At 42.2% G+C, this 12,582-nt stretch overlaps 1 protein-coding gene across 2 annotated transcripts in view; it reads left to right on the top strand.

Annotated features, from left to right (window-relative positions):
* The window catches only part of ttll9 (tubulin tyrosine ligase-like family, member 9), a 167,463-nt gene that overhangs the window by 145,474 nt on the left and 9,407 nt on the right, over positions 1-12,582 (top strand). For both annotated transcript variants that reach the window (XM_087994999.1, XM_043710053.2), the window contains exons 9-12: positions 4,789-4,876; positions 6,324-6,382; positions 6,912-7,108; positions 10,244-10,357. In XM_087994999.1, the coding sequence (XP_087851125.1) occupies positions 4,789-4,876; positions 6,324-6,382; positions 6,912-7,108; positions 10,244-10,357 (458 nt within the window). The remainder of the gene's footprint in view (positions 1-4,788; positions 4,877-6,323; positions 6,383-6,911; positions 7,109-10,243; positions 10,358-12,582) is intronic.

Below are 12,582 nucleotides of genomic sequence, written 5' to 3'. Positions count from 1 at the left end.
GTCAATGGTACTCCTCAGGATGTTGATAATAGGGGGAATTCAATGAAGGTAATACCATTGAATGTCAAAGGGAGGTTCAGTTGGTCTTTCTGTTGTTTGAGGTGATCATTGATTGGCATTTCCATTTATCACAAGCCTGGATGTGTTCGAAGACTTGTTCCACTGAACACAGACTACTTCAGTAAGCTGGGAGTCCAGTTCTCTTAAGTGGGCATGTTAACAGTAAAAACAATTGTTAAAGGACACCTGATGCCAATTGGTGACTGAAAGGAAGAGGTCAGTTTGTGGAGGTACTAAATGAGTTTACACTCAGATTTCCTGAGGAAAAATGTGATGTGAGAGCTATGGAATTTGCTGGGATATTGGATGAGATAAATATAGATAAAGAGGAGAAACTCTAAAGGCTGGTTATCCAGGCTTAATGGAATAAATTCAAGATTGTTGAGAGAGGTAAGGATGAAAATTGCAGATGTTCAGCAGATACACCATGGGATCTACATGATAAATGTGGAAGGTAATCAAGGTGTGGCTTGTCAATAAGAACCGTAACAAATCTAAAACCATTACATCAGCCTATAGAGTGAACAAAGTTGACATTTACAGCAGTTTCAAGCAGTACTCAGCAATAACCTGCTTACTGGCACTCGGTTTGGATTCCATGTGGGCACTCTGGCTGCTGAGCACATTTCAGCCTTGGCCCAAGCATGGACAAATGAATCCTGAAGGTGAGGTGAGAGTGACTGCCTATGACATGAGAATAACATTTGACCATGACAGAGTACAGTTGAAGTCACAGGGAATCAAGTGAAAACCCTCCGCAGTTTGAAGTCATATCTAGGACAAAGAAAGATGGTTATGGTTGTTGGAACTAATCAGTTCAGCTCCAGATCATCACTGTAGGAGTTTGTCAGCGTAGTATCGTAGGCCCAACGATCTTCAGCTGCTTCATCAATGACCTTCCATCTAACATAAGGTCAGAAGTAGGGATATTTGCTGTTGATTTCACAATATTCCGCACCATTCACAACTCCCCCAGTACTGAAACAGTTGTGCCACAAACAGCAAAAGCCGGACAATTTCAGGCTTCAAATGATAAGTAGCACGTGACATTCACCTCTCAATTATGAGACAGTGACGATTTATAAGAGATGATTTAACCATTGCAGTCGGAGTGAGTCACATTTGGGGCTATCAAAACGGACAGGTTTGTAAGTCGCATGAGTGAGCGGATGCACTGAGATGGGACTATGCCCGAGTGTGATATAGGTGTAGCGTGAAGTTAGAAGTTTTGTTTTTGTGGGAATCCTGTGCAGATTCAGAAAGATGTGCTTCTATTTTTACCTCTTCCTTTTAGACTCCAGCATCTACTGAATCTTCTCCCTCAAGCTACAAGAGTAATTTTCTAGTATTAATAACTAATAGCACTGAACTAGACAACAGTAAGTTAATCGGTGGAGTTGAAGTAAGGGAGACAGTAATGAAATCTAAATCAGGATTACTCTACATGTATGTGAATGTGTGGAGTATAGTGAATAAGATTGGGATGTTGCAGGTACAGAGTTGAGATGATGATGATGTGGTGATAATGGAGACCTGGCTTGAACAGGGCCTGATCCAGCTGTTAAATATTCCTGATTGCAATGTGTTCAGAAAGGATAGACAAGGCAAAAAAAGAGGTGGATTTTTGACTTAAGGAAAGTATTATGGTAACAGGGTTCAAGGACAGATCAATTTAGCTAGAACTAACGAATAGCAAGGCTGCAATTACACTGCTTGGTATAATATATAGGTTTTTGGCTAGTGGGAATGGTATAGAGGAACAAATCGATAAGGAGATTAGAGAGGTGTAAACATCATGGAGTGGTTATAATAGGGATTTTAATTAATGGTATATCATCTGGGATAGTTGTATTATGTCACAGCGTGGGACAAGTATTCTCAATTTATTTTAATTTGTGTCCAGTCCAACAAGAAAGGAGGCAGTGGTAGACCTGGTTCTTGGGACAAGTAGATCAAGTGACAATGAGGGGACATTTAGGGAATGGTGATCATTGTGTCATAACATTCAGGATGAGAGTAGGAAGTGACATTGGTCAGTGCAGAGTAAGTTGGTGGAGAGCCATGTTCAATGGCGCAGGAACAGAGCTAGGCTGCATAGACTGGAACCAAGAGTTGGAGGGAAAAACAGTCTCTGAACAATAGACTGCCTTCAAAGGGGTGATTGATTGGGCACAGTCAAGGAATATTCCTGGGAAAGGGAGGACAGACAAATCCAGAACTCCCTGGATGGACAAAGGAGCTAGGAATTAAGTTGAAGAAGAAGCAGGTTTATGGCAGGTGTAAAATGGTGATTACATTTGAAAATCAATCTGAGTGAACAAGATTTAGAAGGGAGATGAGAAAGCAAATATAAGCAGTATGAAAAAAGCCTGGCAGCTAATCTTAAAAAAACACTCTTCCATAAGAACATCCACAGTAAAAGGGTGATAAAAAGAAGTGTTGGGCTAATTAAGAACTAAAAAAGGGATTTACCCTTAGCAGCATGACTGAGGTGTAAATGAACACTTTACATTTGCTCCTGGGGTCATCGAAACATTGGAGGAAACTCAATCACTGGGAGGGTTTAAAATTGATGATGAGGTGTTGGATAAACTGAAGATACTTAATATTGATAAGGCACTGGGATCAGATGAGATTCACCCAAAGATATTGCAGGAAGTGAAAGTGGAAATTACAGAGGCATTGGCAATTATCTTTCAACCTCCCTGGATCTGGGAGTGGCGCTGGAGAATTGCAAACATTTCACCCTTGATCGCTAAAGATTAAGTAGATTGGCCCAGCAATTACAGACCAGTCAGTTTAACTGTGGTGGTGGGGAAACTTCTAAAAACAGTTACTCAGGATGGAATTAATAGTCAATTAGCAAAATGTGGATTGATTTGGGAGAGTTCAGAGAAAACAATGTTTAGCTAATTTGCTGGAAGTTTTTGAAAGAGATAACGAAGAGTGTTGGTGTGGTGTACATAGACTTCCAAAAGGTATTCAATATAGTACCAACAGACTTGTGAGGAAAGCTTTAAGTCTTGGAAGAAAAGTAGCAATATGTACACAGAATTGGCTGGAGTAACAGAAGTATCTGTTAATGGGCATTTTTCAGCTGATAAAAAGTTTGTTGTGGAGTTCTCCAGGAGCTGATATTGGGGCTATAAATACAGTAAATCATCTAGATGTTGATATGCTAGGGGACACACAAAGTTTGTGGTCACACAGAACTTGGGAGAATTGTAAACTATGAAACTTCAAAGTTCAATTTTTCTCACTCAAAGGATTGTGAAGCTTTGGAATTCTCTGTTCCAGAGGCTTGTGGATGCTTCATTGTTGAATATATTTCAGGCAGGGAGGATCAGTTAGCTCAGGTGGCTGGATAGCTGGTTTGTGATGCAGAATGACACCAACAGAATGGATTCTCTCCTTGCACTGGCTGAAGTTACCATGAAGGACTCTCCTTCACAACCATTTCCCTCACCTGAGGTACAGTGACCCTCAGGTTAAATCCCCACCAATCATTCCTTTCTGTAACGCGAGAGCAGCCAAATGGTCTGTAGAACTATGATGACTTTACCTTTACCTTTTTACGTTTAAGGCTTGGTTTAAGCAGCGTTTAGGTGACCCTTGGGCCAAGTGGTTCTGTGTGGCTGGGGATTCAGTAACTAGAGTTTGAATGAGTGAGTGACTGGAGGGGTGAGTGAGTGACACGCATAGGCTTTCCTCGCTTCCCCCCCCCCCCCCACCGTGCCCTACAAAAACCCATTCACAAAGCAAACTGGGAGAGGAGGAAACCCCAGACTTAAAGGCAACCCACTTTCACATGAATTCCTCTGAGGCCAGCTCAGAATATGTCCCAACAGAGGTGAATCAAGAGCAGTACATCAATGATAGTTAAACTTATGTCCTTAGCTCTGCCCTCGTTCCTAATGATCAGAACTTGGAGTTTTTCTCTTTCTAGCTCACTGTTCTTAACCCAAAAAGGCCAATGAGAAAGAGGTTTCATTAGTTAGCTTTGCTGCTTTATGCTTTTCAATAGTCATCATATTCATTATCCACCTAAATGATCAATTGGAACTTTTTTTCCTGAAACTCATGTTTCTTGTGCCAAAACGAATCTTTCCGAATTTTGTTTGTTGGCCTTCTGAATGAGAGAGCATCTGAAGTATGGGTCTCCAGTGCAGATAGACTAGAAAGCAAATGTTTCAAGGTTTAAGATCTCATCTGAAAGATGGCAGCTGCAATAGTGTAGCACCTGCTCAGTGCGATACTGTTGTGCACAAACTCTGGACTGAGACTTGAACCAGGAGACTTGTGATTCAGAGCCAAGTCTGTCACCAAGTGAACCACAGCTGAAATGCCAATTTTAAATACAAAAATCTGAATTAATACTACTTCTATATCAATTTTTAGGCCATCTTTATTCTTAACTAGTAAGATTCATTATTAGAATTCAGACTGAGGTTTATTGACAAAAAGACAGAGGTAAAGTCATGAAAAGGTTTTTCATGCAATATGTGATTAGAATTTGGCATGCATTTAAATATAGGATAGTTGGTGCAAAAGGGAATTTTAAAGGACAACAAAATATCAGGAAAAGGGGCAGGATTGAGCCAGGGAGTAGGGGTAGGTTTTTGAAAGAGTTTGAATAGTCCTTTGTCAACACAGTCAGATGGTCAATATTTGTTCAGAGTCTAAGTGATGTATTTACTAAAATCTCATCTCTTCTCTCCCACAATATAGTATGTTCCGCTGAAAGCATGGTTATACAGAGACGGATTTGCTCGATTTTCGAATACTCGATTTTCACTCAGCAGCATTGATGATCATTGTATCCTTTATTATATCTCAGGGCTACAGCTCGCCAGGCACATTGAAAAATTCTGGACAAATATAAAACAACATAGCAACTGGTACCTCTCAAGGACCCAGTGATGTCAGGTAAAATACAGCAGCCCCTGTGCGACTCACTGTGACCCACAGCAGCCCCTGTGCGACTGTGACCCACAGCAGCCCCTGTGCGACTCACTGTGACCCACAGCAGCCCCTGTGCGACACACTGTGACCCACAGCAGCCCCTGTGCGATCACTGTGACCCACAGCAGCCCCTGTGTGACTCACTGTGACCCACAGCAGCCCCTGTGTGACTCACTGTGACCCACAGCAGCCCCTGTGTGACTCACTGTGACCCACAGCAGCCCCTGTGCGACTGTGACCCACAGCAGCCCCTGTGCGACTCAGTGACCCACAGCAGCCCCTGTGCGACTCACTGTGACCCACAGCAGCCCCTGTGTGATCACTGTGACCCACAGCAGCCCCTGTGCGACTGTGACCCACAGCAGCCCCTGTGCGACTGTGACCCACAGCAGCCCCTGTGCGACTCTGTGACCCACAGCTGCCCCTGTGCGACTGTGACCCACAGCAGCCCCTGTGCGACTCTGTGACCCACAGCAGCCCCTGTGCGACTCAGTGACCCACAGCAGCCCCTGTGCGACTCACTGTGACCCACAGCAGCCCCTGTGCGACTCACTGTGACCCACAGCAGCCCCTGTGCGACTCACTGTGACCCACAGCAGCCCCTGTGTGACTCACTGTGACCCACAGCAGCCCCTGTGTGACTCACTGTGACCCACAGCAGCCCGTGTGTGATCACTGTGACCCACAGCAGCCCCTGTGCGACTGTGACCCACAGCAGCCCCTGTGCGACTCTGTGACCCACAGCAGCCCCTGTGCGACTCAGTGACCCACAGCAGCCCCTGTGTGACTCACTGTGACCCACAGCAGCCCCTGTGCGAATAATCGCAAGTCTAAATGTCTGCATCTCCCTTTCTGATATTTCAGTATAATTTTACTCTGAATAAAATAATATTTGACATGAGGTCACTAGATAACCTCTGATGAGGACAATAATTTGGTCCACGTTGAGACACCGTAACCTCCCTCATCTTGTTGGAATTGAACGTTCCCATAATAACGTCAGGCTTATGGCCTTTCAAGCAGCATCCAGGGAACAGGAGAATCGATGTTTCAGGCATAAGCCCTTCTTCAGGAAACGTCGATTCTCCTGTTCCCTGGATGCTGCCTGACCTGCTGCGCTTTTCCAGCAACACATTTTCAGCTCTGATCTCCAGCATCTGCAGTCCTCACTTTCTCCTTATGGCCTTTCAATCTGGGGTGAATTTGACATGTTGGGATTTTTAATTGCAGTACTGGATGAATGTGAAGCCTTGTTATTTGTACTTCAGCTCCATTTATTCCATAACTTGTATTTCATACAGTCATACATCTCACAAATGTTGCTGTGCAGAAAACTGCCCCTGACTACGATCCAGAAAAGGTAAGTAGCATTAATCATTAAGTTGGGACATACTCTAATCAGCCAGGGGACAGTGGCACCACTGGTCATGCAGTGATGGTGCAGGGGCTCTGACAGGTGCAGCACTGAAAGGAGGGGTAGTGATTTTGGGTGAGGGCGCTTGGTGAAAGGGACATTGCTGGGGTTTCTTATTACTCGCCGTTTGGGTATATGTGGACATTAGGGTAAATGATAATTCATTGACACTTTGTCCTACATTAATGCAGTATGATGGAATGTGTTTCACACTGATAATCATGGTGCAGTCCAGTTCACTGCATTTCACAGGGATGCAGGAGGAGACAAGTTAATAACACTGATGTATTAATATTCTGTGACACAATGTGGAACGCTGTGATATGCAGTGACGCTGATATTCTATGACACACTGTGAGGTCTTCAACACTGATGTACTATAACAATGTGAGATGCTAATACTTTGGAACAGTGATAAGCAATGACAGTATAAGACCCTGTAGTACACTATTACACTAATATGTTGTTCTTCTAGGGCTGCAAGTGGTTAATGCAACAGCTGCGACAGTACTTGACAGCAAAACATGGCACTGAGGCAGTGGAAGCACTTTTTAGAGACATGGACAATATCTTCATCAAAAGTTTGCAAAGTGTCCAAACAGTGATCATTAATGACAAGCATTGTTTTGAACTCTATGGATACGACATTCTGATCGACAAGAACCTAAAACCGTGAGGACACTTGGTGTTGAGATAACTTGTGTGTGAAATCAGTGTAAATTTATTCCATTGTGTCTCAGATTCCCTAGATGTGCTTAGAGTATCTGTGTATGTCTTGTGTGTGTGTGTGTGTGTGTATTTATTATGTGAGTGTATGTGTATGTACCCATACATATTGCATGGTATATGTTAACATTTGGAGTATGATTTGTTTTGAAGGAAGTGTTGCTGTCTTCAGTGGTAATTGTATGGATTGAATATTTGGACCTGATGGGTTTCTCCCAACACTTTCTGATTGTATATATTTCTAAATGTCAGACTGGAAGAATTGATGAAAGCTGAACGTGTCTCAATGATTTTTAAGTTGCTGAACAATAAGCTGAATGTTGGTGATTATGTGTAAGTTTGCTGGTGTAATTTCTTATCACAGTTCTTTATAAGTATAAAATGACTATCCATCCTACAATACTTGATTTAGCATTAACCTGAATAGACAGTGTCTGCCTGTGGAGCTCTGTCTGTTTAGCTGGTGATCAGTGCCTTTCTGTGAGCCAGTAATATCCCTGTCCTATTACATTAGACAGAAGTTAACTGAGTATTGTACAGTGTGCGCTTTCACACCCTGGATAGCTTTTAACCTGTGTTTCCTTCCCTTGCACAGTTCTGCCAATGCTTCATGTATATACACATGTACAGTAGAAACTCGATTATCCGAATACCAATTATGAGAAAATTGGATTATCCAAACGGAATCTGATGGTCCCGTGAAACCGTTACAACAAAGTGGCATTACTGATAATGGTGTCGCCATCGCCCCTTTTGTTAGCAGCACAGGGTAATGAGAGCTGCCTGCATTGAAGAAGATCTGCAAGTGTTGCATAAAAGAGGTGTTAATGATACTGCTTCAACAATCTCAGTCAGTCAATTGTAGTGTTAACATAATTTTAACCAACAATAGTGCAAAGATCGGGTCTTTAGTTTAACTGAGGAAAACAGGGAGTACTCACACAAAATATTATGTGTGAGCACTGCAGCAGATAAGGTGTTAATGACACTGGTCAAGAATCTTAGTCAGTCAGTTGTAGTATTGAAAGAATTTTATCACATGAAAATAACTGACATACTGAAGGATTTTAAAATGCCTGACAAAGTCACTGGTGTCTTCATTCCCTCTACAACTTTTTCTGAGTTCGTATCTGGTGTAACTGATGGAGATTGTTGTACGTACTGTACTTAACCATGTCAGTGAAGAGAAAGCGCACCACAGTGACATTTGAACAGAAAAGTGAGATTTTACAGCGCCTGGATCGTGGTGAAAAGGCATCGAGGATCGCACAGGAGTACAACATTGGGATAGCGACAATGTCTGACATCAAGAAAGCAAGACCTGCGATTGAAAAATCCATCAGCCTAAGTGACAGTGCAAATGCTCTAAAAAGAAAATCCATGAAGCCAGCAAAGGATGAGCAACTTGACTAAGCTGTGTTTTTGTGGTTTTCACAGCAGCGTGAAAAGGGAATTCCCGTATCTGGTCCAATGATACTGGTAAAAGCTGCCAGTTTCCATGAACGCCTCCACACCGGTGAATCTGATCACAGTGTTTCAGTGGGCTTCAAACATCGTCACGGCATTAGGCAGCTCAGCATTCGTGGGGAGCAGAGGTCAGTGGATGACAGCACGGTGGAAGACTACAGACTAAAACTGCAATCCATCATTCATGAAGGAAAGTATGAACCTGAGCAATTGTACAATGCAGATGAAAGTGGATTGTTCTGGCATGCATTGCCAGATAAAACACTTGCATCCACCACGGAAAAGTAGGTGTTGGGACATAAAGCGCAGAAGGATCGGATCACAATTTTCCCTTGTGTCAATGCCACCGGCTCTCATAAACTACCGCTTGTCTGCATTGGGCGATATGCTAATCCCTGTTGCTTTAAGAACTGTGACAAGAACTCGTTTCCTGTGAGGTACAAAGCACATAAGAAAGCATGGATGACGTATCCCCTTTTCTCATCCTGGTTCCATGAAGATTTTGTACCTGCTGTCAGGTCACATTTGGCAGGTAAAGGACTCGAGCAACGTGCCCTTCTGCTTGTTGAGAACGCGGGGGCACACACTGTGCAAGGCAGCCAGTTGCAATCTGCAGACGGACCTATCAAGTGTTAGTTTCTCCCACCCAACATTACATCAAGGTTACAGCTGCTTGATCAGGGAATCATTGCGATTATTAAAAAATATTACCGCTGTGGCATGTTGCGTGCCGTCCTGGGTGAAGACAATGCTGACAAAGGACTGCTGGAAATCCTTAAGGCAATCACAGTCAAGGACGCACTATTCATGATTGCTGAATCTTGGGACCTTGACAAACCATCAACAATTGCAGGCTGTTGGTACAACAGCTTGCGTATTGGGAGCCGTGCCAGTGAAGCGAACACCCGTCCAGAACAAAACATAACCACCGAAATCTGCAGACACCTGGGTTTAGGAGACTTTGCAGAGACAGAGATTGATGATTGGGTGAACAGAGACACTCACCGATGATCAAATAGTCAACGTAGTCATAGAGAAAGAGCAGGACTGGATGAATGGTGTGGATAGTAAGGAAATTCTGACACTGGCACCACCTCCAGTCCCCGTTAACAAAACTATTGACGGTTTGTGACTTTTCGTGGAGTGGTATGAAGTACAAGATGATGTTGATGCTGTTAAACTGATGCATCTTCGTCACATGTTACTGTTTGGAAAAAAAAAGTCAGCACTTCCTCAATCAACAGCGGCTAGAGAATTTCTTTGGAAATAATAAACAACCTCCACCTCAATGAATTCTTTTTATTGTACAGATACACAAAAAGGTGATCCGAGTTGTAAAGTGTCATGAACTTTTAAGCGATATGCAGTGTTTGTATAGATTTTAGCGATCAAATGAAATAAACACTCTGTTAGCATGCTTTTTAACACAATTATGGGCAGTACAGCTTCCTTTGTTTAGCATCAAATCAATTTACCGAATAATCAATTATCCGAATGAAAACCTGCCCACCAAGGACTTCGGATAATCGAGGTTCCACTGTATATACCTATAACACACACACACACACTTCACATCTCACCCTTAAAATAGTTTGAGTGTCTTTGTTTCTTTAGGTGGCTTTTGGAAGTGAATGCTTCTCCTTCACTAATAGCCAGTAGCCAGGAAGATTACGAGCTGAAGTGTCGTTTACTGGAGGACACAGTGCACATTGTAGACATGGAAGGAAGGTGAGTGAAGGAAATTTTGCATTTATATTGTATCTCAAGCCCTTGGTAATCAGCAGTCCATTTGAAGTTGTTTTGTAGGTAATGAAAGCAGCCAATTTGCACACAACAATGTTTCACGAGTAGCCATGAGGTTAACGTACAGTCAACTGATTTTTGAAAGTTAGTTGAAGGAGGAATGTGGTCCAGGACACCAGGAAAATCCCTACAAGACTTCAAGAAATGTGCTATAGCTCTTTTATGTTCTGCTGAGTTGCATGACAGAGTTTTTCAACAAATGCACACATACTCAGTATTGTCCAGCTGAATCACAGGATAGAGGAGTTAGTGAACTTGTGATGGAATACATCATTGATGATCCTTTATTGGCACGCTGTAAAGACTACTTTTATTTTCAATTGTGGACTAAAGAAAAAGAAAGGATATTGCTTTAAACCAAGGAAACGGTGGGGGAATATGTTGCAACTTTAAAGATGAATTACTGGAACTCATTGTGAGTTGTACTAGCCTCACTAGAGTAGCGCACTGTAAATCAAGATCCATTATTCCTGCAGTCATCACAAAGCTTCAGAATATATATAATTCCTCAATTTTACCAGTCTGTTGGACCTGAGTTGACACAAAGCACAGAACATGTTTCTGTACTTAACAATAATTACAATTTATTACAATGTTTTAAAAAAATCTGCCAGTAAACAATTATGAATTGTAGGCATATAACCTCTATTAGTTAAAACTGTAACCCCTTGTAAACATTTCCTTATCCACACAGAAAGACAGACACCGACAGGGGAAAAAAGGGTGTTAAGGACAAAAGGAGAGATTGGAAAAGTGCAGTGATCCCTGTTCACAGGATTTGTGAACTGATGCTGAACTGATTCTGATGCTGCTTTTCCGTCTTCCTTCTCCAGGTGCTTTCATTGGTTTTGCAGGAGGCACAGATTGACTGATTAACATTAATAAAAGGTCTCTGAATTATTAATTAAAACTCGTAGCTTCCTGCAACTACTGAAGGAAGAATAAACTGATTTTCTTCAGGCTTACAGTAGCTTTTACTGCAGAGAACAGGGAGCTCCTGAACTTGTGGAGATCTGATAGTTTGTTCCTATCTTGTTCCCAGTCTATTGCTGTTCAGCTACCTGAGAGCAAATTACTTTATTGTTGGCAGGCCGAGATCCTTTGTCATCGATAAATGGTCACTAGTCCAGAGAAAACTAGCTACTTATCGCCAGCTGAATTTCACTTGTAAACATCTTTGATTCCAGCTCATCTGCATCTTTTCCTATTACTGCTGCTTATCAGCAGCTGTGTAAAAACTATCTACAATGAGTGTTAAGTTACTTGCTTTCAAAGAACATGCAGTAATCCTCCAGCAATCTTATAACATAGGGGTTTCTCTACTTATGAACACAGTCTCAGATGGGTGTAATTTTAACGATCTGACATAGTTACAAATGACTCCTTTGTACTGTGCATTGCGTTGTAACTTGCTTACAAATCAACTTATGAACGGACTTCAGAATGGAATCTGTTCATAACCCGAGGACTGACTGTAGTTTTCTCCCCCATTTCAGGCTCTAATCAAAACATATGTAGTTTTTACAGTTGTAGCTACAATGATAGTATCCTGTAGCAGGATCATCCACACCATCAAGTTTAAATTTTGATTGCGGTGCTCTGGAAGTAGTATTTCTTCCCAGAATAAGGAAATGTAGGCAAATACTGTGCAATTAAATGTGCAAATGTAATATAATGAAAGCAAGGCGCTGCAAATGATGGAGATTTGAAATGAAAACAAAGTTAGCACGTTTTGAGAAGATTTTGAGAAGTTGAACCCAAGGAAACCCAAACATATAAATAGAAAGCAGGAAACACCAGCAGTGCTTCGTCTGGAGGCTCACTGAAGATGTTACCGAGTACGGTGACGAAACGTCTAAAAATGAACCATCCAGCTCAGCGAGCAAACCTACATCCATGAAAACAAAGTGCTGTAGAAACTCAGCAGATCTGTGGAGAGTAGTTCCAAAGAAGAGTCATGACACTCGAAACAGTAACTCTCTCTGCAGCTGCTGTCAGACCTACTAATTTCCCCAGAAAACTCTGTTTTTATTTAGAATATTGTAGGACAGTAATCACAGTAGCAACATGACCAGATCACTCATACTGTGCTCTGGAAATGGCAGTGTTGCCCAGTGAAGGGGAGACTAAGGATATGCAAACAGCTTTTG

The sequence above is a fragment of the Chiloscyllium plagiosum genome, unplaced genomic scaffold (genome assembly GCF_037043375.1).
Source record: "Chiloscyllium plagiosum isolate Xiang-an unplaced genomic scaffold, Cpla_swu_hap1 HiC_scaffold_15, whole genome shotgun sequence".
Lineage (NCBI taxonomy): Eukaryota > Metazoa > Chordata > Chondrichthyes > Orectolobiformes > Hemiscylliidae > Chiloscyllium > Chiloscyllium plagiosum.
Note: the sequence above shows the minus strand (reverse complement) of the source record. Positions and strands in the feature narration are given on the sequence as shown.